At 31.7% G+C, this 24092-nt stretch overlaps 2 protein-coding genes across 10 annotated transcripts in view; one reads left to right on the top strand and one right to left on the bottom strand.

Annotated features, from left to right (window-relative positions):
- The window catches only part of LOC148626339 (protein transport protein Sec23B-like), a 16399-nt gene extending 6178 nt beyond the window's left edge, over positions 1–10221 (bottom strand). For 4 of the 7 annotated variants that reach the window (XM_088570229.1, XM_088570232.1, XM_088570230.1 and 1 more), the window contains exons 1-15: positions 9954–10221; positions 8308–8535; positions 7253–7310; positions 6868–6954; positions 6506–6583; positions 5967–6125; positions 5090–5181; positions 4650–4794; positions 4137–4295; positions 3839–3954; positions 3469–3592; positions 3068–3238; positions 2677–2783; positions 2115–2268; positions 116–267 (exon numbers count right to left, since the gene is read on the bottom strand). In XM_088570229.1, coding sequence (XP_088426355.1) covers positions 116–267; positions 2115–2268; positions 2677–2783; positions 3068–3238; positions 3469–3592; positions 3839–3954; positions 4137–4295; positions 4650–4794; positions 5090–5181; positions 5967–6125; positions 6506–6583; positions 6868–6954; positions 7253–7310; positions 8308–8535; positions 9954–9976 — 1853 coding nt within the window. In that variant the 5' untranslated portion in view covers positions 9977–10221. The remainder of the gene's footprint in view (positions 1–115; positions 268–2114; positions 2269–2676; positions 2784–3067; positions 3239–3468; positions 3593–3838; positions 3955–4136; positions 4296–4649; positions 4795–5089; positions 5182–5966; positions 6126–6505; positions 6584–6867; positions 6955–7252; positions 7311–8307; positions 8536–9953) is intronic. The other 3 variants (XM_088570231.1, XM_088570233.1, XM_088570235.1) reach the window with 1 other exon arrangement.
- Positions 10214–24092, top strand: LOC148626338 (threonine aspartase 1-like). 3 transcript variants are annotated; one of them, XR_015920045.1, is made up of 15 exons: positions 10214–10290; positions 12638–12705; positions 13086–13154; positions 15012–15132; positions 15411–15495; positions 15889–15968; positions 16267–16379; positions 16800–16940; positions 18120–18198; positions 18432–18545; positions 18869–18952; positions 19447–19520; positions 19800–19905; positions 22331–22433; positions 22891–24092. XR_015920045.1 is itself a non-coding variant. In XM_088570237.1 (13 exons), the coding sequence occupies exons 1-13, from the start codon at positions 10215–10217 to the stop codon at positions 22963–22965; spliced, it is 1179 nt and encodes a 392-aa protein (XP_088426363.1). In that variant the 5' UTR covers position 10214; the 3' UTR covers positions 22966–24092. The 3 variants fall into 3 exon arrangements, 1 of the variants encoding a protein (XP_088426363.1); XR_015920046.1 differs by lacking the exon at positions 22331–22433; XM_088570237.1 differs by lacking the exons at positions 19800–19905; positions 22331–22433.

Below are 24092 nucleotides of genomic sequence, written 5' to 3'. Positions count from 1 at the left end.
AATCAGAAGTAAGTACACTCAGAAAAAAAGGGAAACATAAGGATAAAATCTGGATTTGAATAGACAGAATTCCATTTTAAAGTTAAAGAAAATCTACATAATACAACAATCCTACCTGTAATATGATGTTTCATCAGGACTGTTATTAAAAACTTGTAAAAACTGTGATCTTCTTAAATGGAACATAAATTGTGGATATAATGAAAAATTCTCTGAAAATCTGAATGAATTGGGATCATCTTTGTGGTAGTCCCCAAATTTTTGACACTGAAAAGAAACACATTTTTTTTCTAAAAAATTCAGCTAAAATATTTACCTATTAAGTATGATATAGTACAAAACTTTTCTGATATGTAACTTGGTGCCTCCCCATTGAGAGATTTATAGATTACTGTGAAAGTTCTATTGTTTGTGGGGTACCAATTTTCGAGATTTTCGTGAGTAGTCCAAACCATGAAGTTCGGTTCCCAACGAAAAGGAGAATCCAATTGATGTGTTTACTGAAAACCTCAAAACCACAAATTCAAGAATCCATGAACTTGTGTTTCTTCCCTAATGATAATCCACAAAAATTGGTAGACAGGTATTAAAGTACTTTCAAAGTAATAGGTAGTTAAGATATTCAATCCTTGTTTCTACTTTCATGATTCCTAATTTTTGAACAAGAGTTCTGCTGGAGAAAAAGGTTCAGCATCTAGAATAAGCGGATAGCCCTGTTTTTTGGATTTAAGAATTATATCGTCCTTCAGAGCCACAACCAATCCATACAATACAACAGTAGTCAATAATTGGAAGAATGTACCCATTATAGAAATTTTTTTCCAGTTTCAATGTTCAGATAATTCTTAATCTTTGCTAGGAGATACAATCTTGATGAAATATTAGAGCAAATATGATCAACATGACATTTCCAGCTTAGAGAATTTTTTTTTTTAATAACTGCAGTTTAAGTTGATCCATCTTTATAAAAATTTACCACAAGGTGCCATACGAAAAAGGAACCTTGGGACTAAATTTGGTGGTAATGACTTGAATTGCTTAGAAAAGGGCCAGAAACTAGTATTTTCATGATGTCTGGACAATAACTTGAATAAATGTGAATGGATCTCTCTGAAATTGTACCACAAAGTGTCATACCACAAAAGAAATGCTAGGGTTTGATTTTGGGGATGGTAAAAGAAGGGTTTAGGAATAAGGGGCCAAGAACAGTCATTTTCCTGATACCTGTACAATGATTTGACTGTAAGTAATTGGATCTCTTTAACATTGCACAACAAGGTGCCATATTACCAAAGGAAGGCATAACTTGTTTTTGAGGGTTATGGATGGACTGATTAGGAATGAGGGGCCAAATTAAGGGGGCAGAAACAATTAATTTCTTGAATGTGAATGGATCTTTTTATATTTTACCACAATGTGTCAATCCACAAAGTAAAGTTGGGGATGAATTTGGGGGTTGTGACTTGTACTGATAAGAAATTAGGGGCCAAAAAGGGGTCACATCATTCCTGATCAAATTCATATCCTGTGTCAAAAATTTAACCTCAATCCTAATTCCTCATTCCAAGCTCGAATGATGTGTCCATACTTGTTGGAATTGCAACAGGTATCTGTATCATAAGTATTTTAGTATTTTCAGTTATCACTGATATGATCATAATATCAAAGACATGTCCCATGTGGTCTTACACAAAAGAAACTATGGGTATTCTTTTTCTTGCTTAAATTTTGATTTATGAATATCAGGTCAAATTAAGGAAATGTTTAAATGGAAGTTTTAAAGTTCTTTCGAGTTTCACTCTCTTTCAGAATCTAATTTTGTGTCAAACATTTAATCACAATCCAAACTCTAAACTGTCTTAAGCTTGAATGATTTGTCCATACTTGCCACAACAGTTCAAGGTTTGACTACTGTAGTTGTATCAAGCTGCCACATGCAAAGCATTTTATTTTCATTATTATTATGATATATTAATTTTTTTTTTTTAAATTGTGTTCTTGAATGGTCAAAATTAAAAACAAACTAATATAAATGGTTCTAATACAGTATTAACAATTCTGGACAGTTATGCAGAAGCAATATAAACTGACTGTATATCCTTCCTTTTACTAACCAGTCTGATAAGCATTCTATCCAACCATCGTAACACATCAGGTCCATCATCTGTCTCTGCTCTGAACACAGCCAGCCTAGCCATCAACACAGCTGATGCCTCTTGATCAAACCCAGCTGATATGTGTTGTATATTTGTACTGGCATCTGCCCAGCTACAATGTAGATGAAATAACTCAAATTTAAATATCATTTGATTTTGTTTTGAAAAATGTTTATGTGAAGTAGGAAAAAAACTCTACCTTTAACCTGGTTCAAAAAGTAAAATATTATTCTCCATTTATTATTAATCTGTCCATAGAAATTTGGTCATTATTAAATGTATTTTTCTCAAAAATGTTTAAAAATTATGAAAATAGTTCAAAATTGGGAGTTGATATTTCCTTTAGACAAATACTACAAACCTAGGGCTTTTAGGTGTAAACTTTAACTTATATGGGGCCAATTCATAGAATAGCCCATTATCACTGACTCAAATAAAATATATGTGGATAATCAGGTGTAAAATCAGTTTAACTTACACCAAGATATCATTGTTCAGCTAATGCAAAAAAAAAACTTACTTTCTAGCTACAGTTGTGACTCTGATTCTCCTCTGTCCACTAGAATGTTGATACTGTGTAATAAACTGTATATAACCTCTTCCTCCTTGTGGTATAGGGGCATTGTGCTGTAAATATACAATGCAGTTAAATCGCTTTAACAAGGTTCATTTCCTTACCTCACTGTAATCTACTTTGTTTTCCATTTTTGGTTAAGTGTATGGCAATTCATTATTTCAATTCAAAAGTAGATGTGTGATACATTGAAAACACAGATTTGTAACAATTTTGCGATTTTTATCTTGAAAACTAAATCACTTGCCAAACAGGAGATTAACATCAACCACAAGTCCATACACAATTAAAAGATATTATAAATTACAAACTTAGGAAGGATAATTTTTCATATTACCTGATTGACTACTTCAAAGAAGAATGCTAGTGTAGAATTAGGATAAAGTCCACACATCTTCCACTGTGAGGTCCCTCCTAGTCCCATTTCTGTGTCTGATACATTACCGCCCTTCACACCTAGTGACACACATGGACCAATAGCTCCAGCAATCTTCAACTCTCTTGATGTCTACAAGAAATTGAGTGCACAGACTAACTGAATGTTATACATGAAGTCATGTTTTTCTTACAAACTAGAAGATATTTTCAATAATTGCATGAAAAATAGGATTTTTTATCAATCGTCATAGTAACAGCAGAAAATGTAAATGTTTTTACTTTTAATTGAAAATTCTGCAAAGTGCTACCATTAAAATGTTATATTATCCAATATCAGTTAGAACAAATCTGTGTGCATACCTTGACTTCTACAGAAGCACCAAAGCCCATTCTGAATTCCTGCTTCAAGTCTTTAGAGAACACTCTCTGGAAAGTCTGTTTAAACATAGATGAATTAAAAGAATCTCCCATGACCATGTGACCACTGAAAAAAATAATACAAAATTTCTTAATGAGTTTTATGTATGCTGAAATGGGACAACTTTTTCAACAAATGAAAAAAAATCATGCTTGAAGACCTAACTTGACTATCTTGGACAGAGTATGACCTTGTGTAACTCTACCTCCTTTGGCTGTCTGGACAGAATGTCATCCTGCCTAACCCTGTTATTAAAACTGATTTCTTGGACAAAATTTTACCTTATATAACCCTGATATATAGACTACCTACCCCGAGTATCTTGGACAGAATTTCATCTCATGCAACCCTGTTTGATCTAAGGCACAGGAGTATATATCTACTATATGACCATTGTTAGCTGCTCTGTTGGCAAGGGCTTCATAATGCTGTAAAAAAGATAAAAATAATTATAAATTCCTATACTTGAATTATTACTAGTTTGAATTCTATTTTACAGAAACAATTTTTACTACACAATGTATAATCAAATTGTTGCCACTATCTTCATTATTGTAAGAAAATATTTTTGTTGTTGTTTTAAGCAGTTTAAAATACATAGGTAACTAACCTTCATGGCTTTCTTCATATACTTGACATTATCTTTCTCTATGTCATGATGAGATCTGATGGGATGTTTAAGTTCATCATCTACAACCATTCCAGGTCCTTGTGTACAAGGGCCACCACAAAACAACATGATCCTGGCTCCTGTGTTTGGGAAGGTGCACTAAAAATATAGACAAAATATAACATCACAATGAAGAAGTGAATAAATGATGCAAAATTTAACCATCTACATGTAGTCAATAATTGATGACTTCCATCAATAACTCTTGGTCTTTGGTCCATAAATTTAATGGAGGCAATATGAGAAGCATTATTTTTTTCCTAGATTCTATTTTCACAATATAACTGGTCATAGCAAAGATAAAAATATCAAATGAACCTTTTCAATATTTTTTTAGACATTGCCATAGAATACATTAGTGTTTTAGCACAATTTTAAACTATTTATCTGAAATCCATTTTACACCAATATTTGGTTAAAAATGCAGGCTTGTATTTTGTTCAGAAAACTTACCTCAAGAAGTCCTACGGCAATGGACAAAGCTACGCCAGTTGATCTAAGTGGACGTTTCCCTTGTGCTACTGGCCATGGGTCACGCTGTAATTCTCCAAGTAAATCTGTCAGGTTCATGTCACACTTGTGTACTGGTTGTAAAAACCTGATATTAAAGTATATCTCAATAAATATTTAACTACTGTGTGTTTGTTTAGTTCCCATGATAGAAACATAAATGTATGAAAGTTTCAAGGGCTTTTCAAAATGGCAACTGAAAAGTATATGGCTCAAACTTTAAAAACTAAAACTAGCATGAATAAATTTGCTTCACTCCATCTTCAGACTATGGGCTACAGACAAACAGTGATCATAATTCTTATTAAACCCAGTAGTAGCAAAAATCTGTAAATTGTAGGAAATGACACCAAATTAAGTTTGTTAACTTTGTCTATCCATACCTGTTTGATGGTAACTGATGTTGCTGGGGACCTTGTGGTCCTCCTCTGGGTTGCTGTACTGGTGCCCCTCCTTTTCCAATACCAAGCATGTCCTGATAAATGTAAATTTATGATGTTACTTTTGTGTTTGAAGTATGACATATTTGTTGAGTCACAAAAATGCATAGAAAATTAACAAATTTACACTGTTAATCCTATGTAATTTTGCTGTCCTGAAACGAGACAACTTTACTGAACAACCTCACAAAAGCAAAAGGATATATATGTGAGTAATAATACATACAACCATGGGTTCAGAAACGGTCAAAAATACTGGTCATTGACCGACAAAGTTTGCAAATGTCCGAATACCATTTTCCAATATCGGACATAAAAAATTGTCAACCCTTATAAATTTCAGTCTGCATGGTTTTATTAGTGTAAAAATATCCTGTCTACCTGTCTCCTAATTGTTTATTGGAAATTAATTGAGAGGTGCATGTCAATTTTAGCCAATGTGCAGCCAACTGCAACTGTGATTTACCTGAAACTGATCAGTTAATTGCATAATTGAATTAACTGTACACATGCAGCCCCATTGCGTAAACAAATTAATTGAAGTGACTCGGATAATTTTCATACATTTATTACTTGATTTATTAAGAAAAAGATTGAGATGTCCATCAATCATTTTCCCACCGATCTTTCAGAGGTAACGAAAGCACATATGGTGCTGAACTATGAACAAGTTGTTTTTAAAGGTTTTTCGATCTGAGGAAGACTGACACAAACGTCTGCTGAAGTTTGATAAATGACCGGCATGGGCTGTCAAAATTTCCAGACCCTTGCATACAACATCTTTTTTTACATTAATTAACATTTATTATTGAAAGAATACCTGTATCTGTTTAGCATTTAGATCTTTGGTTCCTCTGAAAACATAGCTTTTAGAACATCCTTCACATCCTAACTCATGAACTTGTACCATTTTTCCATAGGTAATCAAACCTATTAAAGCATTCTGTGGTAACAAACTCAATGACATCTGTAGTGACTCCTGTCAAAAAAATACATGTACATATGATTTACACATGTAGGTGATTATATCTCCTTTTACACAAAAAAAGAGAGTTGAATATAAACAGAAATCTACATCATTTACAATGGAATTTGTTTATATGCATAAAAGTAGCATTATATTATTAGTAAATACTAGAATTTTCTTAAAATTGATTTCCAACTTCTACATGTATTTCTTAAAAAAAATTACAGAAATCACTTGTTTTAGATTGAAGCTGATAGTCAATATTAAACATGGTAAATGTGCTTTTAAAATTTTGTGATTTTGAATCAGTTAAATTTTTCGCAATCGTAAAAGTATCACCAATAATTTCTGTATTAACAGTACTTATTACAGAACAGCATATGTTCCCTAACCTTCACTGCTTGTAAGTCTTCCTCTTCCATACATGTATCTAATACTATCAGGAACACTGGTGGGTGGCACTGTGCTCTCTGTAAAAAACATGTAATTACATTATATTGTACAATTATAACTTTACTTGCATATTTCAAACATTTTACTAGAATTTATGAAAAATACTTCTGTGACACTCCTTAGGCTTTTTTTTCAGTACAATTATGTACTGATGGATAATACTTACAGTGATGGTATACTCCAGGGTAGAGTACTGAGGGATAATACTTACAGTGATGGTATACTCCAGGGTAGAGTATTGAGGGATAATACTTACAGTGATGGTATACTCCAAGGTAGAGTACTGAGGGATAATACTTACAGTGATGGTATACTCCAGGGTAGAGTACTGAGGGATAATCTCAGCCGGCTGATGTTGTTCTGATATAGCTGCATACTGTGGCGGAAACTATAAATAATAATAAAGCAATAATAATTTTCACAAAAAAACTATAATTGGAATTAAATATTTAGTGAAAATTTCATTATGTTAAAATTTAAATTTTATCAAGCAGAAATCACCTTTAAAGATCAAAATTAAAAGGTCTATCACCAGTAAAAGGCTGAAAAATTATTTCTCTAAACTTCAGAACTTTTTATTATCACATATTATTTTGTGACTTTCAGCATATATTGTTTAAAGAATAAATTTAAAATAAACAAAATATATTTTTAAATTATATTAGCAAGATAACTTTGATACTTACTGGGTTCCTTTGGAAACAGAAATTACAAGCCCAGATCTTAGCTCTGTAATCCACTTGGCTGAAAGGTAACAACATATAATAAACTGAGAATGATTTTTTTTTCATTTAAACAAGTCATTTTCACATTTGAATATAAAACTGAGTTCTGGTTAACCTATTAAATGGTTCTTGCAAAGCAATTAAGATTACATATATGTTTATTATTAAAATTTCAGACGGAATGCAACATCTTCAATGCTTCAATCATTTAACTAGAGGCTCTAGAGAGCCTGGATCGCTCACCTGGTCAAAAATAGTCTTTACAGCTTTATAAAGCTGGACTCTTAGCCTTATCACACTATTGTCACATGAACCAATTAATCAATACAGAGCATCTTAGTTTTCCACCTGCTTTTCATATTATGAAATTAATCTCTAATAGTCATTTTTTGACTCTTAAAGGGCAATAACACCAACACTGAGCAAAGATCTTTTAGCTAAATTTAACTGTTTTTCAGTTAATTGCATAATTCTCCAAATGACCCGTATGGTCTATTTTTAGTAACAGCGGCCTGATTTTTCACCAGATCAAAAATCCCCACACAAAGATTGTTAAACGTTCTACATAACATGCAAGCAAAGTTTTGTTTCACTCTAGCCTGTAGTTTAAGAGAAGATTTTTAAAGTTAGAAATGTAAATTTCAGAAAAAAATCCATATCAGGACCCATAACTCATTCAATCGTCAACAGATCTTTATGAAAATTTAAGCATAGGTCAATCCAATCATGCTGAACAGTTTTCTACAATTTGACCCTTACGGCCATGTTTTTTTGCAAGATCAAAAATCCCCAAAAACAGATTGTTAAACATGTTCTACATAACATTCAAGCAAAGTTTTGTTTAAATCCTGCCTGTAGTTTTAGAAGAGAAGATTTTTTAAATTGAAAAATGTAAAATTTAGGAAAAAATCCATTTCAGGACCCATAACTCATTCATTTGACAACAGATCTTCCTGAAAATTTCATCATAGTGTGGAATAGACCATTGGTATGTTTAATACTTAATGGACGCATACCAAAAAGGGTTAAGAATAGCTCTGCAGCTTGGTCTAGTACATAACACCGGATCGTACTGAATAGGTGGTAAATCTGCTCTTTCTTTTAATGGCGTCAACAAACAGCCCAAAGGAATGACCATTCTGGTAGCTTCCAAACGACTGGATGGCCATACATTCCAGCTAAATCTGGTTCCATCACGATCTTCATTTTGCTGAATGAATTCTTGATATGTAGCCATAGTGGCTCTAAAATGACAACACAAGATCCAGTTAGATAAAGACAACTTTTACTAGAATAAAATGTAGAACAATTCTGAGATAGTGCATCATCTTTACATGTATGCATTTTTAACATACAATGTATTATACAGAGAATCAGACTTTTAAATAAAAGAAAAAAATAACACACATTGTACAAGTAGAACTCACATTCATATCATATGCGTAATTTTCATATGTGCACCTTTGAAAATTTATATGTTTATTACAAAAAAGATTAGAGTATGGAAATAAAATGGCACCCAAAGCAAAGAAATTAATAAGTATATCAATAGTTATAAAATCATACATATACAATGTAAATTCAGAGTATGTTAGTTTCTGAAAGCTCCCATAATAAAAAAAAGAAAATACAACATCCCTTATATGAGTAATTATAAAATTCTGCAGAATGCAGTGAAAGATATATAAACATCAGTGTTTTCCCATTAAATTTGAAATACCACAGAGATAAGGACAGCACAGCTCTAGAATATTTTTACCAAAACACAATGCCCCTAGGGTATTTTAAATAAATTCCATTTCTGACATAAGTATATTGCTAAATTTATAACTATGCAACCGTCCGTGCGAGACCCAACAGGGTAGACAAGGACGTTAAAAACCCCCTTAGTTACAGCTCTGCATAGTACAGTGCTTTAACAGCCTAGGGAGAACCCTGAACATGCATGCTCATATTACATGCTGTATCAAGGTTGGAAAAATATCATTAACACTCATATTTCTACAAAAATATAAAAAAAATGTATAGCCTCAAAAATGATGTGAATTTTAGACAGAAGAAATGTACAGATTAGATACATGTAAACATTGAAACTCCCATTAGATTATGAAATTTTGGTCAGGAGTTTAGACATCAATATGCCTTTTATGGGAGTTTTTGTGATCAACATATTTTTTTCCATCAAAAGGTCAAAACTTGAGTTTTGATAGTGATATTAAAATTTTCTTTCTGATCTTTATTTCACTATATTCAGGATTTTTTCATCAACCATATCACCACTGAGGTGTGGCATAAACCAATCACACATAAAAAAAAGTCATGTAAAAACAGTCACTAAAACTCAATTATTAGCCTTAAAGAAATCTACATGTACCTTGGCTGTATATTATAATGTAAAATGTGAAGACCTGATACACGTGTTCGATATTTATCCACATTTCAAAACAAGAATTTGATCTCTGAGACCAAGAATGAGAGGACAGGAGACAATCTAAGCAAATGGGAGATTCAACCCTTCTCAGGCTTCTGTCAGGAGATTCACAGAATAACAATGGGAATACATAAGTCACTTAATGACTTATCAATTATGTCCACGTTGAATACCTGAAAAGAACCCAAATAAGAAGGTTCCAGCAACAGTTTGAAGCCATTTAATACTTACTTTTGGACTAAATAAATCCTCATCTTTGCAAATGACAGCGAAATTAGATCAACACTCACTAAGTAGAACAACAAAATTTCCTTTTAAGAAAACTATGAATCAGTATGATCAAAAACTTGAAAAAGTACAGATATCTGCACTTTGGTACAATTGAAAGGGCAGTACTTACTTCCACAGTCTTCAGAATGACGTTAAATTTTACAAGTTGTCAGAATTCAGAAATCACCGGTGATGCCACGTAAATATCCCGGCATGCAATTTATGACGCAAAAAAATTGGGAAATCCCTTCCGGTTACTGGGAACAACCTGATTATAAGATGATAGCAATTCATGCAGGTTAAACGAATAGATAAAAATACTCTTGATTCATATATCATGGACCGACATTATTCTTTTTTTTAATTTGAATTGTTCAAAAAAAGGATTTAACAGAATAATAATTACGTATAAATATCCCGGTTTTATAACAACTTAACAAGTGCGTCTCATCTCAGCTCGACCCTTTAATAATAATAGTGTTCTGTCACTGATTCTAACAATATGTACTCTGAGTCTGCTGTTCTTAAAATGTTATTTCTTGTTATTGTTTGTCTGGTTTATAGGACAGGTGTTTCATAAGACCATTGTAATACCCATGGGAACAAACTGTGCACCATTCATCTCTGATCTGATTTTGAATTCATATGAAGCTGTTTTACTAGTAGGGCTTACTCAGAAAAAAGGAAAGCAATTAGTGCAATAATTTCAATTACCATTATATAGATGAATACCCCGTAAATTTTATTATTTGATCTACTCTAGCAATACATACATGTAGATGACGTAGGACATTTGAAATACAACTTACAAATTTCATGACAAGCATTCTGATTTGTTACATGGTAGAAATTCTCCCTTTTCTGAGTTGTAATATTTCAACATTTCCAGCCTATGAAGTATATAAACATGTCAATTTTCCATGTCTGATCTTTGTCCCTGTTACATTCTTTTGATTTCTGCTAGAATCTTGGTTCTGTTAATTACTCTTTTATACTTTTTTGACATACATATGATAGATTGTATATACATTACATTGAAACAAAAACACAATAGGTTGAAATTTACCCTGTGCCATCCATATCTGCCTGATCTTCACATGGACAGCCTTTTAAAAATGTTTGTGGTTGTCATCTTAATTTGATGATCGTTTGTTATGAAGTTTCTATCTCACAGATGAGACAAGATATCTTCAGTTAGATTTCACATTTTATCAGATTCTATTTAAGTGCAATATTACATTTTAGCATTATGTTGAACTTACCCATTTTTCAGCAGTTTATGTTATCATTAGTAGTAATTTAACAAGATGTTGCACGATATGTCATGCTAAGAATACCCCCCTCACACCATTTCAGTCACAGCTGCTAAAGGCAGACATAGTACATAGTACCATGCAGGAGCAATACACCTAATATCTAACCATTCCCTCCAGTAGAAGCTTAGAAATCTGTTACGAAAATTTTCATTATGCAGCACCTAAAAAAACAAAGTTGATTTGTAAACAGGAAGTACATGTAGATGAGCAACAAACCTGAAAATGGGAGACAAGGTACAAGTTATTATGAGAAAGCAATATACCAAAAATCTAAGCATTCCCTCCTGTAGAAGGCAAGAAATTTCCATTATGTGGCACCTAAAAACTAACAAAGTCAATCGGTGAACAGAAAGTAAATGGTGACGAACATGAAAAGGGGAGACACAGTACAAGTCATCACGAGAAAGTAATACAGATAATATCTAAACATTCCCTCCAGTAGAAGCTGAGAAATCTTTTACGAAAATTTCCATTATGCAGCACCTTAAAAATCTACAAAGTCGATCAATAAACAGGAAGTAGATGAGCAACGAACCTGATAAGGGGAGACACGGTACAAGTCATTATGAGAAAGCAATATGCCAAATATCTAAGAATTCTCTCCTGTAGAAGCTGAGAAATCTGTTACAAAAAATATGTAACTGACGAACTGACTGACGGTTAAACAAGGTGATTGTAATATAGCCCCAATGTTATGAGTGTTTGTTAATAAAGGAAATTTGTAACTCACACTGTAGTTTTTTAACTTTCTTGGTGTTTTTATACATATTGAAGATACAGTTGATTCCTGTTAATTGCATCATATGTTTGTCTGAAAAAAAATATGCAATTAACAGAAATCATCATTATGAGATAAAATACCTGATGTTTTCAGTGTTTAAATGGGGTATATTCTTTGCTCATGTCTAATTAGATTCCTATTTTAGTGTCTAGTCAAAAGACAGAGAAAATATTATTGTATATACAAATTTCTTAAGAAAACTGAGGTATTTCACTAATAATGTATTGTTGTTTTAGCCCATTAGGTACATTTTTTGAGTAAATTTTGATAAATATATATGTAAATAAGAGGAATTACCATTTTTGGCCTTATGTTATGCAAGTAAGAGGAATTTTTTCATGGATAAGATGGGAAATGTATTTGTTCTTTGTGTTTTTATGCAATTAACAGGTATGCCATAAGAGGAATCCACTGTACTTGTGTGCTGACAAATTTATGACCATGACATGGGTCAAACATGTATAGGTCTTGGTTATTAGATGAATACCAGCATACACTTAAAAACCAAGCAATAATGAATAACAACATATTTTTCTTGTTTATTACAGGTGCTGGTTATCACTCTGAAACTAAAACTGACATTTACAAACAGATATGTAAAGAGACGTGTAAAGCAGTATGTGTTACAATAGTCTATTGAAGTTTTAACTATAATATAAGAAGGTCTAAATATATTGATATTCTATTTTTGTGATTAGATAAGCTACTGGCAAGACTGCATTCTAAATTGTTATATGAAAAATGATAGGCTTACACTCAAAATGTAACAGCCCTCATACAAATATTACCATTCCACCCAAGTAAGATTACATGTTAATTTTAAGATAAGGACCCTGATTAAACCCAGGTATTTGTTAACACTATCCAGTATAAAAACAACAGTAAGAGATAACATACAAAATCAAACATTCATATCAACTTTATTTGATTTTAAATAAAAATAATGTTAAAAGCTTTTAGAGCTTTGTGAATGATTCCTCATATTTTTATTATTAGGCAATTGCTGTGCTTAAGAATGGTGGAAGTGCTTTAGATTGTGTTACGGAAGCAGTCAAGAGCCTAGAGGTAATCATTTTTGTTGTAACCCAAGGGCAGGAACGAAGGTAGATCATACATAATGATTCTATTAGATAAATTTTCTGGCTTTTCTGGAAGATGATCTTGAATGAACAAGCTTCAGGATTTTAATGTAAAAAGCATAGATCACCAAACTTGATTTTGAGATAATTGAGCCTTAATTAAGACAATTTTTATATGGATTTGTGGGAATTTTTAGCATTTCGCAAACTGTCAAAAAAGTGGTAGAAAGAATTTATTCTTAATTTACATAAAGAACACTTAACTAATATTCTTTCATATTTCAGAAAGAAAATTGGGGGTCACTGAACTCTTTTTTCTTGTAATATTAAAATACATTTCATTTTCATATTGCTGCTAATTATTTCTTCTCAAAAGAGGCTTTATACAATTAATGTTTTTACACCATTCTGAACATTGTTAGTTCATAGAAGATATATATATGTCTGTATGATTTTATAAAATGACAGAAAAGGCTGCTCAGTGTAATAGGTATGATCTACCTTAAGAGCTTGTAAACAAAATCTTTTGTCATGCATATTGAAGCTGTAAACTGCCATGGATTGAGGTAATTTGAGGTGCTTGCAAAAGATTGTTAGGACAAGAAGAAGATATGTCTGTTTAAGGGTACCTTACCTTTCCTATTTTTTTCTGCCTGCCCTTGCATTTTTTATTGTATTTTTCTTATAAGATGCTGCTACCTCTGGCATTCCAGTGGAATTCTATTGGTGTACCAGTGGGCAACTTTGCCCAAATTTTATCAGAATTTCACTGGAATTCCAGAGAAATTTCCACTGTAATTCAGTTGAATTTCCAGTGGAAATCAACTAAAATTGTAGTGAAATGTGAGCGAAAATGCCCAGTAGAATTTCTGATGGAATTCACTGTAATTCAGTTGAAATTCCAGTGAAATTTATACCAAAATGCCCAATGGAATTATCACTGTAATTCACTGTTCAGTGTCCTATGGAAAAGTCCAGTGGAATCTATTTTACATTCTGCTGAAATTCATTTGAACTGAAAGATGCTCCAGTTTAAGTTCTGGTTGTATATTCTAGTAAATTTGCAATAATTCATGTATAATCAAACCATTATTTTATTTCATTTTTTTTTTTTTGGTTGAGTACTATTAAAGTCAAGAAATCCTCCCATAAGTGTTAATAAAAAAACAATTAAAAAAAAATTAAGTGATTTTACCTTCCTACTTATGCTATTTTTTTCTCCCAATGTAACCTTAAACATTTTTTTCTTAGCCTCATTTGCTATAAAACTTCACCTCTAAAATTGATTCCCCTGCTGAATAAGTCCACATGTTTGAAAAATTGTTTGATTATATAGAAAAACTGGAAATGACTGGAGCACTCCCCTTTAGGCCTGTTCGTGGGCCCTTTTCAGAATTTCAAGATCCACTACTGATTGTTGCATTATCCTCTCCAGTAGGAAGAGATAAAAGCAAAGTAAATAAAATACAACAAATTGTTAAATTAGTATTTATGGATGGCTAGGATCAAAGAGAGGAAAAACAATTTAAGAATCAGTATAAGAAATGTCCAGTATGTCCAATTACATGCAACTCAAATATAAAGTACCAAAATCTTGATGGACATAAATACAATGAAAAAGTGCAGAATAGAAAAATAGCCGTTTTGAAAATCAGACAGTTGCTTCCATTCACAACTAATTCAATAGGTTTTAAATATAAATATGTTGATACATGTATGTACTTGATTTATTTATATTAGTGTTAATGTGTGATGTTACACACATTTATGGTATCATTCAAGTACACAGCTATTCATTTTCACAAAGTAGCTAAAATATATGGCTTGTGGAAAAATATTTCAGAACTCACCACATACAAATGCTGGTATAGGGTCTAATCTGACAATAGATGGTTCTGTAGAATGTGATGCCATGGTGATGGATGGTTTATCTTTACAATTTGGGGCTGTTGGTTGTGTTTCAGGTAAGATTTTGGATTTAACTCAAATTGTCACTATAAATAAAGGTTGTTGAGAGAGATCAGTGGGAAGATAGAAAATAATGCAGGGGGTAGATCCGGGCCAGGATTTCAGGTAAGGTAGTGGGGTACATTAATATAAATTTTAGAGGGTAGATTGTGCAAAATTAAGATTTCATACGCCAAAAAATCCCAATTTTAGAGGGGTGTTTGCCTGACATGCCCTTCCTTGGATCAGCATCTGATGGAGTTTCAAGTGAAAACAGTTTCATTTGTCATTTCAGGAATCAAAAACCCAGTGGAAGTGGCTAAGTTATTAATTGAAGGTCAGAAGAATGGGAATTTATCTTTAAAAAGAATTCCTCCAAGGTATTCCGAAATAGATAACAAAAACACCTTATTTATTTGTACAAATTACTTATGATACACTTTAAATAGTAGTTTGTCTGTTTGCCATTTTAAGAATTATGTAATGCAGACTTTCCTTTTGACTATTGCCTAGATTTTATCAGTTTGGTAATTTCTTATTACCCTTCTGGCTTCATAACATATTTATAGAATATTTCAGTTTCCATTTTTTTTTTTTGGTTTGATACATGCCCATACATAACCATACTTCTTCAAAGCTTTTGATAATACAGAGGAAATATTGTTACATTTGTTCTTATAGTGACCAAAGCTTTGAATTAAACACTGTATCAAATTTAAAATTTAAATTTGAAACAGTGTTAAAATTACTGATCTGTATAAATTTCCTTTAAGCATTTTGGTAGGAAATGGAGTTGAAAAGTGGCTTAAAGAAAACTGCCCTCAGATAGATACAAATCGTAAACTAGTAACAGGTAAAGTGAAAAATCATGTTATACACATAGTTTACAAGTACCTGTATATCACAAGTTTTCACAGGAGTGTTTATTTTTTATTTTCTTTCCTATGCAAAAAAAAAAAGGATATTAATTCTAAAGTTTTGAATCCTTTTTTCAGCTTATTGTTATTGACTATTTTATTTAAATTTTCCTTATAGAGTATTTAACAGCAATCAAGGTAAAATGAATATTAAAAAGAAGAATAAAGCCAAGATTCTCATTGACGTCATGATTGCAATTGAATTAAATTATGAAATAACTTTTAATTTATCAGATGAATCCCAAAGAATGTATGAGAAATACAAAAGAAAACTTGAAAATCATGAGGAAAGAATGAGCAACAAAAGACAGAAGATTTATCAGAAAGAGAAATCAAAAGATCATTTGGTAATATTTAAATGTTGAACTTGAGTGGACGACTGGAAACTGTTGATTTCTGCTCATCAGTTTCTCACACAGAATAAAAACATTAAAATGATGTTAAGAATACCCATTCCTATAACAATTTGGGTTTTTTTTTCCAATTTTTAAGGTATGTAACCTGTAGTGTTAAATTTTCAGAAAAAAAATGCACAGATTTGTTATTTCTAATTTTATATTTGAGACCAAAATTTGGATGTTATTTTAGTAATTTGTCTGAAATTTCATATTGGACGATTTAATCATTACAATTAGAACCCATTCTTAATTTGCAATAAAAGAAAAAATATGCATTATTTCCTGAATTTACAGTACTTAATTTTTTATATACATGTTTGAAAAGAAGTTACACAAACCATTATATACATATATTATATATATTGTTAGGCAACTTGTATGGAGAACCATGGAGCTTCTAGTTTGATACAAGACACTGTTGGTGCTGTTGCCATCGATACTGCCGGTAACCTTGCTTCAGCAGTCTCTAGTGGTGGAATATCCTTAAAACAGTCAGGAAGATTAGGACCAGTTCGTAAATTTTCATTTTTCTCTTGTATTTGTTAGTTGAATTTGTTAATATAGGGCTAACCCAGCTTGTATTTAAAACAACGTATTGAAAAAAAAATTATTAAGTATTTAATGAAATTCTACTGAAATATGAAATAATGGTTTCTAGAGATTGACATTAAAATTGTTGGGGTTTTTTTTGTGGACATTTGGTTTTGGAGTGGCATCTTAAAAATACATGTTAATCTGTATGAAATTGTATGAAATATATTTTTTCTTATCACAAAAGAAAGGTTTGGATTGATATTTGGGGTTATATTCATAACTAGTTTAGGAATTAGAGGTCAAAAGGAACCAAAATTGTTTTTATGTAAACTAATAGCAAATTGCCAATATTTTGACTAATCTTGATAAATATTCATTTAAGTTGTGTTAAGATTTAGCTTATAAGTCATTATGAATAGAATCCTAAATAAAGGGGCAAAAAAGGGTAAAATTAAAATAATGATTTTAGTTATTTCATTTATTTAAACACTAGGAGTTGTTGCATTCTTTTGAAAAATGATTTTATTCGTAAAGAAGCAATAACTATGCATTGTACTTAAAGTCTGTTCGGAGAAATAAACAAGAGGCTCCTTTTGACATTCATTTCCATTACTTTATACTTAACTCTTGTCTCATAAAAGTCTCTATAAAAAAAGCTAAGTGAGTGGAACACAACTTACCTAGATTTGTCTATGGTATGTCTATAATATATTGTGTGTTTTTATCTTTGTTGCTAATAAAATACTAGGGCAGAACAGCAGTTTTAGCAATTAACTTGAAAACAGAAGCATATATTATAAAACCCCTCTTACATTTTTAAAGTATTTTCCACTACTTGTTATTAATTTGAAAGTTCAATTTTTTTCAACATTAATCTTTTATCAGAAAAATTGTTATACCAGATGAATTTTAATTTTAAAATTCCATAATCATATTCATTATGTGTCAGATAACTGTGTTGTGATGTTACATGTGATTAATTGTTGAGACCTAACTGAAATGGGTTATTTCCTGTTTTAAAAATTGAAACTTATGGATGAAAATAAAATTGTGTACCATATACAGGGTACATGTTTTAAAGTGTACAAATGCTTTGTTAAACATAGTATTTTCTAATTTGAACGAAGTTAAACAATTATCTGCTGTTTGTTCTAGGCTGCTACTTATGGATCTGGCTGCTGGGCATGTAATTGGTGTTCTGATAGTAAACCAGGGGTTGCCATAGCTACATCAGGTATTTTTCGTAGTTTTTTCCCTTTGCTTTATTAGTAGATTTTGATAACTCAACCTTTTAAATGCATTTTGTAGTAACTAATGATCAACTTATGCACTTCTGGGTGATAACTAGAATATTATTTTGTGTAAAGTTAATATTCACCCAATCATGTAGGGCTGCTGTATATTTTTGATTAATTTTATTGATATGAAACAAACCTAGAAAATGTTCTGTTTTCTTCACACCTCTAGGAAGTGGTGAACATCTAATGAAGACACTTTTCAGTAAAGAATGTGCTAGCTGTATACAGAGTGCAGACAATGCCAGCTGTGGACTTAGTCAGGCTTTCAAAGATCATTTCTTAGGTTGGTGAACAATTAATTAAAGATGTTATTAATACCATGAAGAGAAGTTTCAAAGATTTTAACTACATGTTAAGATGGAATGAGATTAGAGACATTTTCAAATGAATTTTTTGGATTGAAACTTCAAGCATGTTTTGTTCCTGACTTTGGATAGTTTTTGCTTTACATAAAGAAGTGATACAATACCTCAGTTAACAATCACAGTAGAATACATCTATGTATGTAATACATATATGATTGAATCAAGCTTATTGTCCACTGAATTAACCAACAGTCCAGCAAAAGTAAGCATTGGCTATAACTAATGTGTTTTGATTTTACAGAATCTGAGTTCCTTAAACATTTGGATGACAGATATGGAGGTGCCATAGCAATAAGACAGGAAAAGTGGGATAATAATTTTTCTGGTAAGTTTTATTTTGAAAATGTTCATTCCACACAAGATGTAACATAAAAAATAGAACAAATGAAACAAAAAAAAATAAGCTTGAAATGTGATGAAAAGCAATATTTGTTGATTTTAGTTAGACATTCAAAATAAAAAATAATAAAATTTTTAAAATAAAAATTTCAGAAAATTAAATTTAAGAAATACATATATTTGCTCAGAATTAAATACTTACAACTTAAATTCAACTGGCAACTATTGATCAGAACATGTACAACAGTATATATCTGAATATTGAAGTTTGTAATCTCTATCTATGGTTGTTTTATTACCAGTGGTTAGGATGCCAGTATTCATTATATCTGGCCATTATGATGTGAAGTTATGGTGATATGAAATGTGCGAGTGAATATTTAATCTTTTTTTAACTAAGATTACAATGAACTTTTTATTCTCCTAATGGCAATAATGGTAATTAAGTCTTATATACATATATTTTTTTTAAATATATAGTTGAATTGGTATGGGGTCATACAACAGACAGTATGTGTATTGGATATATGTCGACAACAGATAAAAAACCAAAGGTAATCAATTGCATGTCAATGTGATGGTTGTTATTGCTCAGTAAACCTAAAACAATGAAATTCTTGTCTATTTGCTAAAATTCAGAAAATTAAAGCCTATGGGAAAAACAATACAAGACAGGGCCTGATCCAGACACTTTGAAAAGTAGGGGTTCCTCAGAAAAAGGGGGTTTGAGGATATTATTTGCCATTTTTTTGTCAATTTTTCACATGAAAATGACAAATTTTCCAGTTAAAAGGGGTGCTGGTCAGATATCTATAATATTAATGTATTTTTAGAAATAGTAGTTGCAGATACTGGCAAAGATCTACCAGAAGTTGGTTATACAATCATGAGCAGATACATTTAGCAGTTACCCTATGAATTGGATCTCAAACCATGAAGGTAATGTGATTCACATTGTATTTCCCAATGAAGACATACTTTATGTACTAAGAGATCATTTTGCTCCTTGATAATATACAAGTTGCAACATAGTGACTTTTTGTAGTATTCTTAAGTTAAAAGTACATATTATCCACACTAGCCAAATGGGAACAATTGACCAAACTTCACAACAAACGTGATGACTTTTCATTCAAAATTGTCAATTTTCCTTTCATCTGTGGCAACATCTCTTCAGCACCTGCGTATGGAGTGTCCATATCACAACTCATATGTTATGCCAGAGCTTGCCGAAATTACGCAGACTTTTTGTATTGCGCTATAACTCTAACAAATAGGCTTCTGGAACAGGGTTATGTTGCTACAAGATTGAAGTCATCACTACAGAAGTTTTTTGGTCGTCATCATGCACTTGTGGATCGATATGATGTATCCATTGTCACCATTAAAACTGATTTATTCAACGGGTCATAGTTTTCCTTTCCTTGTTTGTCTACCCAGACTTGACTTTTTATGAGCAACTCGACATGTGTTTCTAGAATAGCAGAGGACGCTTACCCTACCGGTGCACCTGGTCCATGCTCCCAGTTTTTAGTGAGTCCGAGTTGCTCATTTGCTTTTGTTACTGGTATGTACGATTTTAGTTACTTTATGTTCTTTGTTGTGTATGTCTGTTTTCCATGTCTGGTCTTTGTCCCTGGATTGCATTCTTTTGATTACCGCTATAACCTTGGTTCCCTTGATTACTCTTTCAACTGAATTCTTAGTCCACTATGACATTATGAGGCATGTGTTACCATATCTACCAACTTCTTAAACATAAAAATTATTACAGTATCAGATTTTTAAGCCTAAGTAGACAGTTATTCTTTACATAGACCAATGAGTAATGATGAGTTACTTTATAATCCAGAGATCAATGTATAATTCATGTAAAAGGTAAAATATGAAAAGGCTGCCTAAGTTTTGGAATGTTATCAGTTTATCCAACCAATAGTTTATTGATAAGTAGAGTTATCAAATCTATTGGATTCTTGTAACCAGTTACTCCATGTTTCTGACAGATACTCCATTGAACTTTTGGTTTCTCAGATATAAATTTAGCCTGTTTTTTTTTCCTTGGAAGCATGTTTTAAAAAATTTATTACAGTCCATGGGCTGGGAGGGTCCACCATGCACCCCCCTCCCCCTGCACTCATCAACTTCATGGTGATTTTTAGATACCTTTATACCTCCCATTACCGAATCAATTTGTCGCCAAAGAGTATTCACAGATTTTTTTTCAGTATAAGCCTATATTTGTACTCCACTGGGTCAAAAAGCCAAGATTTTTGTGATTCAATTGTTTGACCGTCTAACTCTTCCTGGGATAGCATGTGTGAACAAACTAAACGTATTTAGGTATTATCATGTAGCCAAATGTCTCAGCTTTTCAATGATATCAAAACAGTTGCGGTAAAATTTAGAGTTTAGGGGTAAAATGAAAATAATGTACCCTACCTTGCCGAAAAATCGCATAAATTAGCATTTTTGTCAATGTCAAACCCGTTGAGTATTCATGCTTCAGTAAAAAATGTCTTATTTGGTATTGTCTGTTTAGTATTATTACCATTTATAATTCTGGGTTTCTTTTGATGAATGTTGCCGATTTTCGTAGTCAGAATTTATCAAAAAATGCAAAATTTTTCTAGGGGTAGGGATAATATTTTTACCATTTTTGAAAATTAGTTTTTAGTGGTTTATTTATGTAGAAAATAAAATTATCTATTGATTGGTATCAAATTTGAGACGTTTCAGTCGAGCAATAACTTGAAGAAAAGAATTTATCTGACTTTTACAGAAATATCGAAGATCCCATTTTTGGATAAATTCTGACTACGAAAATCGGCAAAATTTATTAAAAGAACCCCAGAAGTATAAATTGTGATAATACTAAACAGAAAATACCAAATATACCGTTTTTAACAGACATAAATACTCTAGAGGTTTTGACATTGAAAAATATTTAAGCAAATTTTTTGGCGGGGTAGGGGTACATTTTATTCATTTTACCCCAAAACCCTAAGTGTTACTGCAACAGTATTGGTACCATTGTAAAGCTGAAACATTGGGCTACATGATGATACATACATATGTAAGTTTACTTCGTTTTGAAGAAAGAAGTTTGTAGAATCAAAATACTCAAAAAATTGATTTTTGCCTCAATGAGGCATAAAAAGTGGCAGAAAAATACAAGAATGCTTCAGTGAATTTTTTGGCGACAAAAATATTCTGAAATGGGAGGTATAAGGGTACCTGAAATCATATTTTGGTTGATGAGTGGGGGGGGGGTATCTCAGCCCACATACTATTAATATTTGGTGTTAAGTATAAAATTTTGTAAGGATCATACTAAATCAATGAAGTTTTTTTTTTTTTTTTTCAGTGTCTGAAATGTTCTTGGAATGACTGCTAAATGTGTGTGTTAATGGTTGTAGAACTAACATTTATGGTAATGATCTAATTTTCAGTATTTGATATAATTACAGGTGAGTTTTGTTTTAATTTAGGAGTAAAATATTAAAAAAAACTTATTTTTTTATAAAAGCTCTAATTTGTTCCTAAAAATGCCGTTTGGGGGAGGGGGTCAAATAGTGAGTTGAAAGCCTGCTGTGATGATACATTTTCATACCAGTAATCATTTCAAAATCAGGAGGCCTTCAGAAGAAAAGGTCAAAAAGCTGCCATTTTATTTAAGTTGAAGGCCTGTAATTCTGTCAAAATTCATGGAAGTAATTTGATCTGTAACCCATCACTACACTCTCTCATTCCAAAAATCATTTCAAGGGCTGCAATCGTATAATAAAAAAGAACTTGTCACAGATTGATGGACTAAGTGCCAAGGTCTGTTCTTGTTCAAACAATGCAGGTAGGATCTAGATGGAAAATCAAATTTTGTAATAGTAACTTGTTTCCTGTTTCTAGTTAGTATTATTAATGTTTCAGGTGTTTATATCAAGACTTCCCCTGCATAGTATACCTGGAAAGTCATTCACAATGGAAGGCAGACAAATAGTGTAATAAATCAATCCAATTTGTTCAATTATTATCTCCTCAACAATATATAAATTGTAGTCTTTTGTGTACTTTTAATGTATCTTTTAGTGACATATGTTTCATGGTTAAATTTTGACATAATGAAGTGATATCATGCCATGTTATATAGGCTAAAAGTTCTGTACAAATGTATTAAGGGGAAAGAGTGACAACAGGCTGGCTCTAAAACAAGAATGTGTCGGATAGGGGAGGCATGCCTACCTACAGGCTGTTCTGTGAACTACCAAATAAATATCCCACAACATTATTCAGACTGTTTATTTAGATTCATATACTTGTTATTCATGTTCTATTGTTAATTATTTACTTTTAATAATGTAAGGGGTTTGAAAAGGAGCCAAAATTGGTTTTTGTTATTATTTGTGTTTATGATTATTTCTTGCAAGTCTGAACGATGTTGAGTTCTTTGATATGCAGAATCTTACAGAGAACTTGATTTTCTTTTACTGGTTTCATGTTGGTTCAGAATCAAATTTGTATATTACTTTGCATTGATTATCAACTGTATTTATTCGTTGAGCTTACTTCTCATGCCTTAGGCTGAAAATAAAATATAAGCTAGATTCTCAGGCCCCGCCGCATCCCTAAAAACCCTCCCGCATCTGCAATTTTTATTACTGTAAAATCCAGAAATTTTCATATCAAGTCCAGAATCAACTTTTAATCAGCTAAAGGAATCGTCTGCGTGCTTGACAGAAAGGTAAAAAATATGATGCGAATGAGGCTGTTATTTAACATTGAACATAAAAAACGAAGTTTGTCTCATGGCGGAGAGATGGCTCCTATTTCTTGCCACATCTCATATTCTAGTAAAGTTTTAATGCCATGGAGTAATTTATTTAACTTCTCAATATCCTGTACATTTACAGAATTGTTCAATTCAATGAAATTTCTCAAATAAAAAATGAAAACTTGCTTCTGATCAAAATAAAAAAAAAAACCCTCCCTCCTGCATTAATTTTTTTTAAAAAAGGCCAGAGAACCTAGGAATTTTTTTGTGTGGTGTTAGTGTTCCACTGTCATTTTGTAAACTTAATGTGTCTGCCTCTTACGTTATGTATTCTTGAGCAAAATAAAATATTGAAAAACTA

Source organism: Perna viridis, chromosome 2 (assembly GCF_037379345.1).
Source record: "Perna viridis isolate PV_CMFRI_1.1 ecotype Kerala chromosome 2, ASM3737934v1, whole genome shotgun sequence".
NCBI lineage: Eukaryota > Metazoa > Mollusca > Bivalvia > Mytilida > Mytilidae > Perna > Perna viridis.
The sequence above is the reverse complement of the archived record's forward strand: the minus strand, read 5'-3'. Positions and strand labels throughout refer to the sequence as shown.